Source organism: Magallana gigas, chromosome 3, assembly GCF_963853765.1.
Source record: "Magallana gigas chromosome 3, xbMagGiga1.1, whole genome shotgun sequence".
In the NCBI taxonomy this organism is placed as follows: Eukaryota; Metazoa; Mollusca; class Bivalvia; order Ostreida; family Ostreidae; genus Magallana; species Magallana gigas.
In genome coordinates, this window is record NC_088855.1 from 57,626,049 (window position 1) to 57,645,142 (window position 19,094).

At 33.9% G+C, this 19,094-nt stretch overlaps 1 protein-coding gene across 1 annotated transcript; it reads right to left on the reverse strand.

The window, feature by feature from the left end:
* Positions 1–4,485: 4,485 nt before the first annotated feature.
* Positions 4,486–15,577, reverse strand: LOC105321522 (TLC domain-containing protein 2). The gene is made up of 5 exons (XM_011419835.4): positions 15,228–15,577; positions 15,036–15,118; positions 12,688–12,770; positions 7,745–7,916; positions 4,486–6,455 (listed from the first exon to the last, which is right to left on the reverse strand). Exons 1-5 carry the CDS (start codon positions 15,443–15,445, stop codon positions 6,253–6,255), a joined length of 759 nt encoding a protein of 252 aa, XP_011418137.3. The 5' UTR covers positions 15,446–15,577; the 3' UTR covers positions 4,486–6,252.
* Between the last annotated feature and the right edge of the window lie 3,517 nt (positions 15,578–19,094).

Below are 19,094 nucleotides of genomic sequence, written 5' to 3' on the forward strand. Positions count from 1 at the left end.
GCAAGTATACTAAAAATGAACGTTTTCGGCAATTTGTTAAGATCAAGGCATGCGCACATCTAGAACCCTTCTGTAAATTCAAATTTATTAGATTCATATGGTAAAATTTCCGACAATAGACCTCGAACCCCAACCCCCTGGGAAACAAAATTTTTCCTAGCCACCCCCCCCCCTTGAAAAATTTCTGGATCCGCGCATGTAATGACTAACCTTATAATTAAATAATAGATAAAATAAAACCGGACGAAAATAAGCTTTCTTAATCAAAAATCAAAATATTCAATAACTTAATAATAAATAAATCAAACAATTTTTTACAAGGAACCAGCAAAAAGAATAAAGAAAAAAAGTAAAAAGAAACATACAAAAATGAATTTTAGATCAGAGAAACTATCGTTAGTTTTAAGTTTGATATCAATTTTTACATTTTAATCAAAATAGTTCCAAATGTACGCAGCGATCTACATATTACCAATTTCTCTGTTTGTTGCATATTTCTTTAAAATACGGTATATTATATATATGTCGTTTTATAGTAAACAAATTAGGCAGGCCTGTATCGTGACGAAATTTGAGCAGACATGGAATAATTAAACCGAGCGCGCACCTGCTCTTTCTTTTCCCAGCCACCAGCTGCGGAATTAGAGGTGAAAGTTGCAGCAAGTCTATAAGAATGAAAAAAGAAAATGTCGAGATGGCTGTTTACTCCCTGTTTAAGCATGAACCTTGAACGCGAATGTAAGACCCCCATCAGCACAAAGGGTACGTGTCTTGATACAAATGAAGCATACACTTCCTATTGACACAACTAAACACTGACCGCATTTACCATTGACATAACTAAACACAGACAACACTTACCATTGACACAACTAAACACTGACAACACCTAACATTGACACAACTAAACACTGACAACACCTAACATTGACACAACTAAATACTGACACGCCACCATTGACACAACTAAGCACTCACAACAATAACCATTTCAAAATTAGGGGCTCACAACACCTACCATTGACACAACTAAACACTGACAACATTTCCTATTGACACAGCTAAACACTGACAGCATTTACCATTGACATAACTAAATACAGACAACAGCTACCATTGACATAACTAAACACTGACAACATTAACCATTGACACAACTAAGCACTGACAACACTTCCTATTGACACAACTAAACACTGCCAGCATTTACCATTGACTTAACTAAATACAGACAACAGCTACCATTGACATAACTAAACACTGACAACATTAACCATTGACACAACCAAGCACTGACAACACTAACCATTGACACAACCAAGCACTGACAACACTTCCTATTGACACAACTAAACACTGACAATACCAACCATTGACACAACTAAACACTGGCAACACCTACCACTGACACATCTAACCAGTTACAACACCTACAATTGTCTCAACTAAGTGCTCACAACACTTACCATTGACACAACTAAACATTGACAACACTTACCATTGACATAACTAAACACTGACAACACATACCATTGACACAACTAAGCGCTCACAACACTTACCATTGACACAACTAAACATTGACAACACTTACCATTGACACAACTAAACACTGAAAACACATACCATTGACACAACTAAGCACTCACAACACTTACCACTGACACAACTAAACATTGACAACACTTACCATTGACACAACTAAACACTGACAACACATACCATTGACACAACTAAGCACTCACAACACTTACCATTGACACAACTAAACATTGACAACACTTACCATTGACACAACTAAACGATGACAACACCTACCATTAACACAACTAAACGATGACAACACATACCAATGACATAACTAAGTACTGACAACACTTACCATTGACACAACTTAACAAAGACAACACTTACCATTGATACAACTTAACACTGACAACACCTACCATTAACCGAACTAAACAATGACAACACATACCATTGACACAACTAAGTACTGACAATACTTACCATTGATACAACTAAACATTGACAACACTTACCATTGACATAACTAAACAATGACAACTCTTACCATTGAAACAACTAAACCCTGACAACAACTACCATTGACACAACTAAACAATGACAACACTTACCATTGACACAACTAAGCACATACAATAATTACCATTAATACAACAAAAAAACTGACAACACTTACTACTGACACAACTTAACACTGACAACACCAACCATTTACACAACTAAATACTGACAACACTAACCATTGTCATAAACTAAGCGCTCACAGCACATACCATTGACATAACTAAACACTGACAACACTTACCATTGACACAACTTAACACTGACAACAACTACCATTGATACAGTTAAGCCCTGACAACACTTACTACTGACAAAACTAAGCACAGACAACACTTACCATTGGCACAACTAAACATTGACAACACTTACCATTGACACAACTTAACACTGACAACAACTACCATTGACACAACTTAACACTGACAACAACTACCATTGATACAGTTAAGCCCTGACAACACTTACTACTGACAAAACTAAGCACAGGCAACACTTACCATTGGCACAACTCAGCAATGACAATTCTCACCATTGGCACAACTAAGCACTGACAACACTTACCATTGACACAACTAAGCAATGGCAATTCTCACCATTGGCACAACTAAGCACTGACAACACTTACCATTGACACAACTAAGCACGGAAAGCACATTCCATTGACACAAATAAACACACAAACTACAGTGAGTGTTCCATGATACATCTTGCCAAAGATTACAACTGACAAACTTACCAGATAATGTTCACTGGCAGAGCTATTTATACCAATGACAAAGTTTATTAAAATGTTTATCAGCACAATTTACCAATGTTCATTTAAATATGAGGGTTAATTATTGATACATCTCACCACTTATCCTTATAACCAGGGATGGGGTAATTGAAAAAAGTATTTGTAATTGAGTGTAATTAATAACATTTTTCAAAGTAATTGAAACTAATTTGTAATTGAGTCTGTCTTCAATTACAAGTAACTGAATGTATTTAAATACATTCCAAAAATATTGTGTATTTTCAATTACTTTTCAATTACATCTCAATTACTTTTTTTCCAAGTTTAAAATATAAAAAAGGTGTCTTATAATGATAAATAGATTTTATACATGTTTGGCATGGACTTTTGTTTATACAATAATTAAATGTCCCATAATGTTTCATATGTTTATACAGCATAACACACTGCCCAGGGCAATAGCTAAAGATCTAATTTTGTGGAGGTGTGAACTCCTCTAATACCCAAGAACCCCAATTGATTTTAGACTTAAGGGAGTCAAAATATCTCTTTCTTATGATTTATAGCAATTATTATTTATATACTGATATGCTGTACTGCCGAAAGTTGTACTTTCTGAATAAACATAGTTTTAATATGTGAATAAAAATTAATTCACTATAGAGAAAATATCATTCAGAACCAAAAATGAACTCAATGGTACTTAATGAATTTAATATGTTAAAGAAAATTTTTCAAGAATTTTTCAAGAAATCTCATCTGAACTGAACTGTACAACCTTGAAAAACATAAGCGTACATGAAGCTCTGTATATCTTAATGCTGTTAATATATGTATATGTTTTCAAGATTTAAAAAAATAAAACTAAAGTATTTGAAATGTAATTAATTACATTTATCAAAGTAATTGAGAGTAATTAATTACTTTTTAAAAAATAAATGTAATTGTAATTGCAAGTAATTGATAAAATTGTCAATGTATTTGAAAGTAATTAATTACTTTTCAAAGTAATTGACCCCAACTCTGCTTATAACATTACAATTTTCCAATAAGTATTCATTGATGTAAGTTAAATTATCAGCAAGATATTCCAGTTAAGCATGGCAATACATGCGTATATTTACATCCACCAAGTATGATTCCCTCTACTTCTTACAGAAATTAATTGTAATTCACTATACAGAAACTGACTGGGGTGAATCTACATAATTCAGTTCTCATCAGTTTATCGATCGATAAAAACCTACAGCGACCTAAAAAAATCACATATTGCACGAAATAATCATGATGATGTCAGACTCGAACTCCAATATAAGACGATTTGTCCATTTCTTTCATCTAACGTACCGATATACATTAACAATAATTTAGTTAGTTTTACTTACTTTTTACGATCAATTCATTAATTTTTTAAAGAGAGATGTAAATATACGCAATAAAATGCTTTCTTTGATGGTTCATACGTGCTATGAAGGTAGCAATCATTGCAGAAAAAATAAAAATTCCCATGTTAGCGGTTATCCATTTTTCTGCAGTGTCGCTACCTCATATCCTGCATGAATCACTGAGGAAAGCATTTTATTGTTTAAGTGTCCACTGACCCAACTCGCTATCGAATGGTACTCAAATTAAGTTTTGGCTAAAAAAAAATCACATACTATCATTTATACGAATAACAATTTATTTCCTATTACAGGCTAGCAGAATAATAAAAAGAATTTTCTTTTGAAAACAGAAAAATAAATGAATATACATGAACTTCTGACAGTACAATAAAACACGGACATCTTGGCATTACCTTTGCTAGTTTGACAAAAACACATGAAACATACTTACTATAGTAGCTAGTGTTATTAGAGGACTACTTGAAATTTATGGCTGTACATTCTAAAGAATAATTATCTTCAAAAATTAAGGGGTCTAACACTAAATCTTTTAAAGTACAAAGTAAAGTAATAAATCATTTTCTCAGATGGGTTCAAAAGTATACATCAAAGCCACACAATTAGTCCCATATGAGCACCACTACATATACGTGGACCAAAATACAATAGCACCAGAGGATGAATCTAATCGTAAATATCAGAGTTATGGGACTTTGAAGACGGTTATCTTGATCAAAAGCACAGAGTTGGCAAATAAGCCTGTTTAAGGCCACTTGTACTTTACAAAAATTGGCTTACAGTAAAACATGTCAAAATATAAATCTCATGTATAAAAACAGCTCATACATGCAATAAAAATACACAATGCTCACATGGAGTTTGCAATTCATAGATAAATCTGGTCTCGTTCATCTCCTTGCAAACACAGTTTTCTGTTTGTAAAATTTTTCAAACCCAAAGTATTCCTGTTGGAGTTTTTCAAGTACAGTAACTATTTGAAATAAAGTATAAACACATTCAATTTGTTATAGCTATTCAAGCTTCCACATCTCCCCATACATATAAATACTGCACACAACACTGACGTGTTAACTAATAAAACTCAGAAGTACAATGTGTCTCAAATTGAACTCCTGAGAAATTCCACAACAGTGGGAGGTTATCTCCCCTATCCTTAATAATATATCAAGTGGAGAATATCAAACATATTAAAAAATGTGATCACAAATTGATCACAAATTTTCTCTACATTTATAAACAAATCAAGTATTTGGAATACATATTATATAGAAATTGATCACTTTGGTTCTACTCAAAGTTGGTCTAAAATTACTACTCTATCTTTGTGGACCTGATTATAAATATAATATCACATGACAACACTCTTCATAGATATTTTTTATTCACATTTTTTATCCCTTTAAATGATAATTTTTTTTCAGTTTTCTCTCGATTATTTGATAAAATGAATAAAGGATGGATTAAAATAAATTATTTATAAAAATTTCCAACACAAATCAAACATTGAATGCCAGGCATTTCCATTTAGACACATGGGTTAAAGATACATTAATTGTATTACTGCATTACACTACACTTGTTCATTCTCTTGGGGATCTGAATTTGTTCAATGCTCCAGAATTTGTTCATATTGGGTAGATTCAAAGATTGTTTGATTGAAGCTTAACTCGGAGCAGCGAATGAACGGTAACAGCAATTCTCTGTAACGGGCTTCTTTACTATTTATCAACATAGCAAATGAATGAGACAAAATACAGATATATTAGAAAGCATAAGGTAACCTGTTCATAGGACAGTAATGAATGGAATTCTGTATAAATAATCATGGGTCAGTTCAATCACGATCAAACCCAATCACAACATCCATTTATATATATCATATAATCATGAATGGTATTCAGACATTCAGTTGCTTCATGATGGAAACACATACATACAATCCATTTTGATTGTTCAAATGTACGTTTATACACAACAACATCAAATCTGTGGAAATGGCTCACTGCCTGTGGTGAGAGATTAATCCACTTTAATGGTGGACTCTTTCTTGCGGATGAAGTCGCTTTGCAGCAGGCGGTAAAACAGAATGATGTTCATGACCGTCATGACAGCAAGTCCAATGCTGCCGAGGCTGTAGAACACAAGGGGGATTAAGTCTTTGTTGATCAACATCCATCGACTCATCCAAGCCATCACAGAAATACGGAAACCCACAAACGTTCCTGAAAATGAATCAAGCCTTCAACAAAAGTTCATATTCTCACAGATTTGTACATGTAATATTCTATACTATTACAAAATGTAAATCACAACTAGATATTATATTTGTCAATGAGGTTTTATTAAACATAACATTCCCTAAAATTTACAAATGTGACAAAATGTTACTTGTTTTCCAACAAATATGAACATTTCAAACACTGTTACTGACATCAAATCAGTTAACTTGTCCTCTCTTCTTATGGACATATATAAATCAAAATGAATATAATGTTTTGTAGTGGTACATCCCTAAACTATTATTTTCAATTGGATTTGCAAATTTAAAAACATGAATTTTATATCGAAAGGTTTACAAGTCCAGTATTTAATTGTGTAACCTTACTTTTTCATTCTGGAACTAATAAAAATATATGCCCAAAGGCATTGAAGATTTTCGTTAATTTTCTTGAATTTTTAACTCTGCATCAATTAACATAATATACGGGGATGAGGAAAAGCAATAGCAATGTTTATTCTTCTTTTAATATAGAATTTGTGACTAAAACTAAAAAAATGTCCTCTGTATGGTAAAATAATGTCCTTTAAATTAGGTTGATATAATAAATCAACATTAAATGGCACCATATGATAATTCCACTGACTGCTTTATCTATGTATGCACTGCATGTTCACCTTATTCCTTGTCTGGTATAATCATTAATTTGGCAGGGAGAATATAATTAACCTGAATTAATAAAATGTGAACATACAAAATTTTGAATAATGTTTCCATTTTATAACATATTCAATATAGTTAATACAGCTACCAGTGAGGGTAACATTTGAAATCATTATACTTTCATGTTAAATACTGAAATCTAGTTGGTTTTGATGCAGTTAATAATCTGTTCTATTACCCCAGTGTTAGCAACACACTTGCGCTTACGGTTTGCTGTAAAGTTCAGGTCATTCTTATAGACAGCCCTAAAAAATCATTGTCAACCTCCACTTCGCGTCGGTTGGCAATGGTTTTCTCAGGGTGTCAATTTCAACTGTTACCCTCCTAAACAAGCACTATTTATTGTCACCCCTTGAAAACCAAAGTTGACCGAGATGAACAGTGTATCAATGGTTAATCTTGGGGTGAAAACTTCCAATGTTTATCTCCCCCCTTTCATGCAATATCTACATATACATCATGGCAATGACAGACACATTGAAATCTTTAAAATCAACATCAGGAATCCCTATAAATCTTTGACAAGAAAATAAAAAAGAAGAAGGAAGAAATATGCAACTGAAATCTTACCTAGATTTATAATACTGTTTAGTCTGTAAATTTTGTTGTCTTTCTTATATTGGCAAATCTGTAAAATCTGTCTAAGGTGAAGAAAAATACTATTCAATTCTATCACCAAGGCAACGACAGCATATCCCACATACATCCGGGAGACAATGGAAACCCCAAAACAGATGATGATCTGAAATAGACGTACGGTTGCTATATTATAATTGGTACGCTAGTCAACAAATATATGTAATGTATGTTTGTATGATCAACACAAAACAGAACTCGGTGCCCCTATGATTATACTCTGTCTCAAGTTTTTGCTTCCAGAACTTTTGCTTAATTTTTTGAAAATCATAAATACCTTTGTGCCCAAAGTAAGTTTTTCCACTAGTAAGGATGAAAAAAGTCAAGATTTTCTGTTTTGAAAGCACCCTCTACCACTTCAACCAAAAATGGAAGTCTATGGGGTTTTTGCATTGTAACAAACATGAAAACACACGGACGATATTTTATGCAAGGTGTTGCATGCGAGTAATTCCAAATGGAGAAAAGATTTAATTCACACTAAAAATCTCCGTAAGAAATTTACTTTCATGTTAATTTCTCCAGGTAAAAATAGATGAAGTGTCAATAAAGAAATCTTAGATTTTCCCCCTCTATCAATTTCAATTGTGCTTCTTTGACAGGTATGTCTATTTTCGTTAAAATTTGTCAAAGCGTGAAGGAAACAGACTTGGATGGACTATAATAGTAATCCTTGATTGAGTTACAACAATATCACATTTCCATATGCATCTAGTAAACATATTGTATACTTATAGAAAATATACCCTTTACCGCCCTGTGCGAGAATCGAGAATTCACCAACCCATGTGATATAAACCCTACAGGCGTGATATAAGATTTATATCACACCCCTCTCTGTCAATCTTCGAATCGATGTTTTATCACACCCCTTTCCGTTAATCATCGGCTATTATGACGTAGAGTACGGTATGCATCGTTCAACTCCAATTTCCAAGTATATGATATAAAAATCATAGCATGGCAATTTTTAATATTGCATCCTATATTTATAATTTAGCCCTCTCTCGCTGTATATCAGCCCTCAAGCCTGACAGTTCCCAAGCTGACATACAGCGACCTCGGGCTAATATAGGATTCGATATAAAAATTGCCATGTAATATATAGATTATTACATGGCAATTTTTATATCGCATCCTATATTAGCCCGAGGTTAATTTAATTTAATTTAATAAGTATTTTATTCAAGTATATAAATACATTGAAATGGATTGAACAGCAGGCACAATGCCTATTTATGTTCTCTCCTGAGGTTGCTGTATATCAGCCCGAGAGCCGTGATGGATGCAATATAAAAATTGCCATGTTATGATTTTTATATCATATACATATAGAAAATATCAAAGAAACAATAAAAAAACATCAAATGATGAATGATTATAATTGTTAACAAATCGCTCCCAGTCTATATATTCCATCTCTGATAAACTTCCCTGGAATTTTCGCACCAGCTGTTTATATACCAAGTTGATGTCGACGTCCTATTTAACGACATACTCGGAGATCGGAGTTGAATGACGCATATTGATCTCTACGTCATAATAGCAGATGGTTAACGGAAAGGGGTGTGATGTAACATCCGAAGATTGCCGGAGAGGGGTGTGATATAAATCTTATATCACACCTCTAGGGATTATATCACACGGGTAGGCGAATTTACTGTGTATATCGCACAGGGCGGAAAAGGGTATATTTTCTATAAGTATACGATATAATCGATATACATCTCACATCTATCTGAATACTGTAGGCAGTTTCAGCAAAATTTGATATCATATAGGTTTTTCATAAAAATCTGAAAGAGTTCTCCCTCTTTTCAGAAAGTCGTCATAATCACCATTTACTATACCAAGTGTTTTGTGTTAATTACTTTTTCTACAGAATTTTAATTAAAACCTTACAGTAAAAGCACATAAATTGTTGCAATTGATTCTTTCATTATTGAAGTGTATCAGTTTAATATATGCTCAACTTTATAACAATTTTACGAATGAAACTGACTTAGCTGTATATATAGTTGGCATAAATTCATTATACTGTTAGCTAGCGTTCTGCTGTAACCATGTTTACCTTTTGCTCATTTAATAGATTTTTTGATATAAAAGATTGCATGGTAACAAGAAATTAGGATTATTCAAAGAACTATATAATAATGATTTCTTTGAAGTAGCATGCTAGTTTGTAAGCTTTTTTGTTCAACCATGCACAGCTCAATTTCATTTCCTTAATAATGAATGACTCAATAAATGTTTAAGGAATATATAGAAATCATTCTTTTAGTATTATGAGGTGATAATTTTGGTCAGGGCGTGGTCAAATCCAATAAAGCCTGAAGGGCTTATGATAGATTTGACCATGCCCTGACCGAAATTATCACCTCATAATAAACAAAGAATGATTTCTTTTTACTTATATTTATATCATTTCCAATATCTACAATTCAAAACAAAATTTTAAAATCACTATTTTTTGAAAGTAGCACATATGCTATGTAATTACTTCGTGGCGCAGCCAATAACGTGTTTCGGTTATGCTATAAGACACGCCCATTTTGTGTCATCTTTTATGAAATTATTGGGATATAGACTTCAAAATTGATTCGTAATGTTAACACAGACAAAAACAGTTGAAAATGTAAATATATTCAAATATATTTACATCTACCAAGTATTTTTTTCCTCTATTTCTTAAGGAAATTTATAGTTATAATTCATAGCTCGATCTATAGAAACAGCCAGACTAAAATCTACACACCCTGTTTATCGATTGGTTGAAATCTACATTATGGGCCGTGAAACTGACAAGAAATTGACAGGAATAAAATTGACACGCCCTGTTTATCGATTGGTCGTAGCCAACAGTGACCTAAGAAAAAGCACAGACTGCACGAAATAATCAAGATGATGTCAGACTCATCACACACACAGGAGACGATTTGGCTGTTTCTTTTAGCTATTGTACTTATGCGATAACAGTAATTTAGTAAATTTTACAAACTTTTCATAATCAATTTATTAATTAATTAAAAGAAAGATGTTAATATAAATAATAAAATGCTTTCTTTGGTGATTCATATGGGTTATGAAGGTGCAATCATTGCATAAAAAAACCACATAACCTGCTAATGCGGGTTATGTATCTTTTCTGCAACGTCACTACCTTCACATTCTGAATGAATCCCCAAAGAAAGTATTTTATTGTTTAAATAAAAGCGTTGTGCAGTCATTTTATTATTTAAAGGCAGTGACGTCATCTATACCATTGGTTTGACCTAATACTTCTGTGGTGCAGATGTATGAATTTGCTATCTTAATTTGGGCCACCAAACAAAATGAATTTGTTTTTATCTACATATTAAGGATATTGGTATTTGGTAACACGTTCTATATTTTTTTCTGTGTATGACTGTCCTTTGGAAACTGTTGCCTGATATATATGTAACTGTTTATGGTTCACACTTTACAGCCTTCTTTACCACGAGAGCAGCATGCAGACATTTAATTCTGTTTGCTGTTGACATAAATCTTCTTTACAAGTCATTTAATATAAAATTATATAGCACCTTACTTCAGATGTTTAAATAATGGACATTCAATAACAAAATGTGTTTTGTTTACGAAAGTGCTTTAAGTTTGGTCTATAGATATTAATTCATGTCTCTATGAGAGATCAAAACACTTTTACACAAGGTTAAACCAAACTCATTTGTTTGTCATTAGGCGGAATGTTGTCACTTTGAGGAATAGGAAATCTAGCTTCTCAGTTGGTTTCCAAGCAGAATTCTATTTGAACATTCATCGATCAGTTATGATGGATCAACTTCGTCAATATATTCCTAATTATAAATAAACTGTGTTAAAAATCCTCAATCTTTTCATGTTTGACCGAATTCATCAAATGCTAATAATGCTTGGTAAATCAAGCATAAAAAACTGTGCAATGACTACAAAAATTTGGTCTGAAATGATCCTGTTATCTTACAATGAATTTGCATTTTCTGTCTGCATGAATTACACATAAAATAAAAAGATGTATAAAGTTCTTGTTCATAATATAAACAGCTGACAGTACGGCGATCCAACTATAATAGATAATTTCAATAGTAATGTGAAATGTGTAAATGTCATTTATAACAAAAGAGTTCTACTGCTCTCCAGAAGTCATGAGATACACATTAAGTTGACAAGTCAGGGCCAATATCAGGGATGGGTGTGGTTTTATCGGTATGCTGTGTTATCATTTGCTCATTGATGCAGCTATTGCATGGTCACACCCTTAAGATAACAGCACTGCTGTCTACGAACACACGTGTACTTTGTGTATATGTCTGAGATTAGAGGGTACAAAGACCACACGTGTGGTTTCTGACCCATGTCTCAACACATGTTTACATCAGCTGTTTCTATCATTGTTTGTCAAATTTATGTAATACTGTATATAGACTTTAGACTATCTATGCTCAAAAGCATGGACCTCAGTCCATCAGTGTCATACGAAATGTATGTATCATTAGTGATCTGTTCCTAAAAAGTCAGGCCACCAAAGTTTTGGCTTGCCTTCACCCAACTTAGTTATTTATTGGCAGGGAAATAAAAGAAAAATTCTAATTTTGCAAGAAAATGAAGTAGAAAATGGATCAATTGCAAACAACTGGTTTTCCATAAGAAAATATGCGGAGATAATGTTGATAAAAACGTCTTGAGTCAGCGACATTTTCGTCAGGGCATACAAACAACAATTTAAAAGGTGGCTCTGAAGAACTAATCTCTAAATCTCACCATGTTACATGCTACAATAACACCTTCAAAAGGTGTGATCATAATGCCAGTATCAGGCTATGTGAAGCTTCTAATGGCTGCAAAGTGAATTAACTTACCACAACATGGTGTCCCATTAACTCGTAGGACTGCCGATTTCTCTGATAAATAAGCATGTCAATGGTGTCATAAATAAAGTATCCTGTAAAAGAAATCATGTCCAGTTACCATGGTTACACATGGAATTCATTCCTGCTGACAGCCACTGAAATATATCTCTTTCATATACATGTATGAATACCCCCCCCCCCCCCAAAAAAAAACAACAACAAACAATTAATCAAAAATCATCTCAATATCCATAACAGTTTTTCAAAGTTAAAATTCTTTATATGCAAGTGATATATGGAACCATGATAACACTGTGGTATTTTCTGACATTTGTAAATTATATCAGAGAAGCATAATACTAGTTGTATATTCTCATGTTTGACCAATGTATCATTTACATGATGGTCAGGGATCAGAATAGGAATGGAGCGGAGCCTCCTGAATATCTAGTAGGCAGGTGCTCTTCCACCCATGCAAGCTATCAGATGCTGGAAATATTCAAAAAAAATATCTACATCCCCAGATTTCTTTAATCCTAATGCCAGGACTTCCATCTATAAACTAGTGCTGTCATCAATGGTCTTGAAAACTGAGGATCGAATTGGATCTCTTGGATAAGGAAGATGTAGGACAGTGACCTTGATTCAAAAGGATGAGGGGGGGTCAACTGAATAATTTTACTTAGTAAGAATTAATATCATAATAATTCGACTCCTATGAAAAAATATTAAAGTATCGAAAATAATGCTTCTATCGTCAATGGTCTTACAGTGATCAGTGCACTGTTGACAGGAAAATACACTGAGACTTTGATCTCTGAGGATTTAATGATCTAAATTTAGATCATAATTTTTTATAAAAATAAAGTCCTGTTTGTGTCTCCACACTGGCCTGTGTAATTCTGTGGTGTTGACTCTCACATTGTGGAAATCAACAGAGGGGGAAGTCATTGTGTCACGTTAGGTCCTGACCAGGATCCGGTCAAAAGCCTCCCTCTTCTGAGTCAACGGGGCAACTACACAGGGATTCCGAGAGCACACAGGACTAGCTGCAATAATGTAGCCCTCTCCCGATTTTTTTTTTTTTTTTTTTTTTTTTTGGGAGAGGGCTACAACTCCATAGGATCTCCGTAATGGTGCAAGTGCGGGAGTGATTCACTCCCGCAACGATTTCGTCTCAAATCGTATATAAATGACAATAACATCTGCATTTCTTACCTGAACTCAAATATTGTGGATGTCTATGGCATAAATTAATCCAAAAATATCAAGTATAGTCCATATATCGGTTATTTTTCGTGTATGTCAACAACGCAAGTTGAATTTGTCCGCCATGTTTACTGACCTTGACCGGTTTTATTTTGGGACAGCCAATGAGAATTTAGGAGCGGATCTTGAACTGAATATAGGAATTCCCCTATTTTAAACATAATTAACGCGGTAAATATGAATTTTCCTTTATATACCATTTCCTTAAATGATTTTTTAGTGATAGAACGAGGTAAGATCGATTATTTACACTGACATTCATGTTATCAAGCCCATTAAAACTTCAAGCGTAAATCCCATAAAATCACGCGAGAACTGTCATGGCTGCTGAAAAAGACGACTGGTAAACATGCTGATGTGTTTTATCTGGTTTTGATTTATATACGGTTATTTTGTTCAACCTGAATTAAGAAATCATTTTTCTAATGGAATTCAAATATAAAATCGATCTTTTTAGACCGAAGTCAGTCGCATTAAAAAATTAATTTTGCACCATTACGGAGATCCTATGGAATTGTAGCCCTCTCCAGTAAACATCAGATATAAAAAATCGGAGAGGGCTACATTATTGCAGCTAACACAGGACATGTCAATGGCAGCTATTAAGGGAGTTGGGGTATTTCAAAGACACTATACTGATACCCCCTTTACCCCACCCCAAAAATATTCTGAGGGGTTGGTGGGTGTATCAGCATATATATATATACATTGATTAATTTAGGGTATGTCAGGTATGTGTATACATCACATACATCATACATGAATAATGTTAGTAACGGTACAAAAGTCTGCTCTATCCCCCCCCCCCTTTTTTTTTTACTTTCTTCTAGAGGCTTTGGTATTCCCCGCCCGCTGCATAATCAGAGAATTACTATTTATAGTACTTTACAGCCACACCCTAACTGGTATAAACAATATCCTACAAATTGTAACAGGCAACAATACCTGCAAAATAAACGTTATCAAAAATGCTATATGTATGGTTAAACACGCTCCTGCCCATAAAAGTAGGTCACACGTGTAAGATTGCGTAACTATGTAATGTCATTATGAATGCGAGTGTAATTATGGTTCCCAAGGACACTTACCGACAGACACACTGATCAGGGTGTGTGCGGGAACTGTATGGGTTTGGATCATGTCTTCGGCCAACTTTGGATTGTCATAAAAACTACGAAATAAGAAAAAAAATCACACCGTAAAATGGTAAACATCAGACATTACATAAACCGCCGGCGAGATAGAACAGCTTATATAACATTATTTTTTAATAAACTTACCAGTAGCAAGACCAGAATCCACTGATAAGAGAGTGCACAAGTGATATTGAAATGTTCTTCCATTTCCAAGCATTTTTCTCGGCGGCTCTAGGGATTAAAACTTGAGCGAATAAACTAGAGCAGTAGAAAGCTACCAGAGATATAAAAACAACAGTTAACCCATACACAGCTCCTGTAAACTCCCTCGGCCAGATTTCTTCATTCATGAGCTTTTCCATGTTTGCTTCACATGCCTTGACAGTGAAAATAATCAGGCGTCACGTGTGTCGGCTCATTTACGCAAAGTTTGGCCGAAATGGGGTCACAACTTGTGTAAGTCTATTGACAGACTAATGACACGGTAATATGTATGGAAGCTCGGTAGCGTCTAATGTCGACGAGATTCGTCGAGACCGATGTCTCTCCAGAATCATCACAAATCAGTACCGACATGCAATAATCTCGGTAGAGATTAGGTTCGACTTAATATTTGGACTGGTCGAACGCCTTCATCGATTTAATTTAAATAATTTAAATTACAGAAGGAAGATTTATTTGCAAAACGGATAGTGGGAGACACGCAAAATTTCAACAAGCGACTGTTCGAAGTTGGGGATGAAGTTTGCAGACTTGGATTTTGACGGATTGTACTGAGATTTGATGAAGACGCCAGTCCACTTTACCCAGATAATACCGACACTACCTTTTCTCTCTCTTAAAAAAAACCCAAAAAAAAACATTTTTTGAAACAAAGGTAAGATTGGAATATTTCTGTTAAAATCAATTCAAGATCATCAAAAATATTTTTCGACTACAAATTAAAAATATTTTTAGATTTTTAGACATCAGAATACACTTTTTGTCATACGAGGATCTAGAGGGGAGGAGGTTTGATTAATATACCCCCCTCCCTCTTAAAAAAAAGGGGGGGGGATGACAGCTAGACTTACATGTACATGTACCTAACGGCAATAAATTAGCCTTACATGGTACCGATTAATCAAATTATAATAGTCTAAAACTTGTTGCTGCATATACATATAAAGAGGCAAACAAACGTGAAAAAATTGACAGTTATAAAGTAAAATAGTTCATAGTTATTTGTGGAAATTTTAACAAGTTTCTATGTATACTACCTCACTATAATTAAGACTGTCTCCTTTTTTCATGGTCTAGACGTTTGTTTGCTTCTTTATATATCCAGTAACATATTTAGACAAATATCAGTGACAATCAAGACAAATAAATTTCCTATAAAAAATAATGCTCGTCATCCCCCCCCCCACTTTTTTTGCAAAGTTATACCTAACCATTAGAAATATAGCATGATAGAGGGTTCAGCGCCCCCCCCCCCCCACTTTTTCTCGCAGGAAAGATTATTGTTCCTATAAATTTACCTTGAAAGATTGAGAAGTTGGATTCAGAAGCATACTAGCCCCCCCCCCCCCTACGGATTAGGGATTTCATGATTTTGGAGAAAAAAAATTGGGTAAGTAAGTATTTTTTCTTTTGGAAGTATAGGTATCCCCCCCCCCCCCGGATTAGGATTTCCATGATTTTGGGAATTACTTTTTTCTCAATATATCTGAGGATGAGTCTAGCCCCCCCCCCCTTTCAATTTGCTTCCGACGCCAGTGACATGTAAGTTGAGAATTTATTCGCGACCTGCTACGTGTAGTATTATTTTCGAGCAACACCTATTTAGTACTACTAACAGTTTTCTGTGAACATATTCTGGTGTATTTTAATTTAAAATACGTCACTGAATGAATTAAATTGAATTTTAATTATTTCCAGATCATTTTAATGCATTCCTGTTCGATAAATAGCTATGTTTCCGCGAGCAGGGGTTGCAGCTGTAACTTAGAATGCCGACCCATGCAGGCTGAAAAGTGATCCAGGGTCATATTTCGGCGTTTTTAAAATATTGACTAGCAGTGCTTTTTCAACGTTGAAAATTGATAACACAAGTCGTGCAATTTATATCAGGGTAATTGTCAGATTGCAACAGTTCTTTCTAAACTCTGATGACTTCAACAAGTTGAAATGCGCTGACAATCGATTCTGTTGAAAATTGACACCTCAATCATGAGCCAAAAAAAAAGAGTTTAGAAATGTTCTTTTGAGAATTATCTGTCCGTAAGGCAGTTCTAAAGAGTTATGACAATGTTTATAATCGTTGTGAGAAATACGAGCTTGTGCATCACCATAATACACAGCCTTAGACATAAGGAGGTTTTTATTAAAAAAAAAATGTATAGAGTCAAAATATTCATACATATGTATATCAGGAGGTTTTGTGAGATCAAAAATAATAGGATTTTTTTAAATTCAGGATACTAGATTGCTCAGTCAAATTTCTCTTGATGATTAACATAAAGAATTCTAAATTATAATTTTAAAAGATCTTTGATAAATTCGTGTATATTTCCATGCAGGACAAAAGTTTGTTGGTCTAAAACTAGTGATACAGTGAGAGAGGCATTGTACTCGGGAAGGTGCCTATATAGTCGGTCAGAGAATATTCTACATTGTTTCACTGTGGCGATCGTCTTATAAGTAAGTACATGTGTAAGCATATCATTTATTATAGTGACATGTTTATCTTTTAAAAGTGAGTAGTATACAATTTACATAAATCAAATACCCTGTGAGTCACTGTAAACACTAAGTAATATTTTTAATACATGCGCGATTAATAACTTTGTCTTAATTTAAATGCAGAATGTGTAAAGTTAGCAGTTTGTCTAGGAAAATTACAAATGAGAGTTTGAAATAGGTTGTCTTGAGATAAATATGATTTATTTGAAAAATTAACACTTTGATAAAGTATTAACTTCTGAGATTGTTATATATATATAGAGCATATTTTAGAAGAAAGTGGAATTCGTCCTCTATATTTCGTGCGCTCAATGACAGGTTCCCCCCGAATACGCCTGGTCTCTATCCTCAGCGGTAGTACCCCACACCGAAACTGTGCCATTGTTCATCTAAAATGTTTAGGAATATTCATTTAAATGTCAATTTTCTAGGCAATTTTTTTTATTTAAAAGTGTGTATGTTTTTAATTTAGAACTATTTTGGATATCCATTTGCCATCTGAGTTCCTGTTCTGACAGCTGTTTGCCGATAAAATAAGTTTTATTTTACTTTCATGTTAAATACTGAAATCTGATTGGTTTAGACGTAGTTGGTAATCCGTTCTATTACCCTCAGCATTAGCAACACACTTGGCAACGGGTAACACAACAAATTGTTACATGCGCGACGCGAAGCGGAGGTTGACAATGGTTTTCGAGGGGTGTCAATTTCAACTGTTATCCTCCCAAACAGGCACTATTTATTTTGTTATACTGAATGTCTTTTTTTAAATTTTTAAGAAAATTTTACTGCTTTTATATAGGAATAACGTGAATTCTACAGCGAACCGTACGCGCATAATTTTCGCGCATGTAACATTTTTTAATGTTACCCGTTGCCAAGTGCGTTGCTAACGCTGAGGGTAATAGTAAATATTATTAACTGCGTCTTAACCAATCAGATTTCAGTATTTAACATGAAAGTATAACAAAATAAAATAAATAGTGCCTGTTTGGGAGGGTAACTGTTGAAATAGACACCCCTCGAAAACCATTGTCAACCTCCGCTTCGCGTCGGTTGACAATGGTTATCTCGGGGTGTTAATTCAACAGCTACCCTCCCAAACAGGCACTATTTATATAATATCACATGGGTGCATATTTTCATAGACTGTTAGTAAATCTACATCATTTATTCAAGTTCAAAGCTCTATAAGATAGTAAGATAGTAAGAGTTAAATTATATTTTTTTTTATAGAATAGACTTCATGTGCAGGCTCCAACTTCGTTCACCACATATTGATCGGTC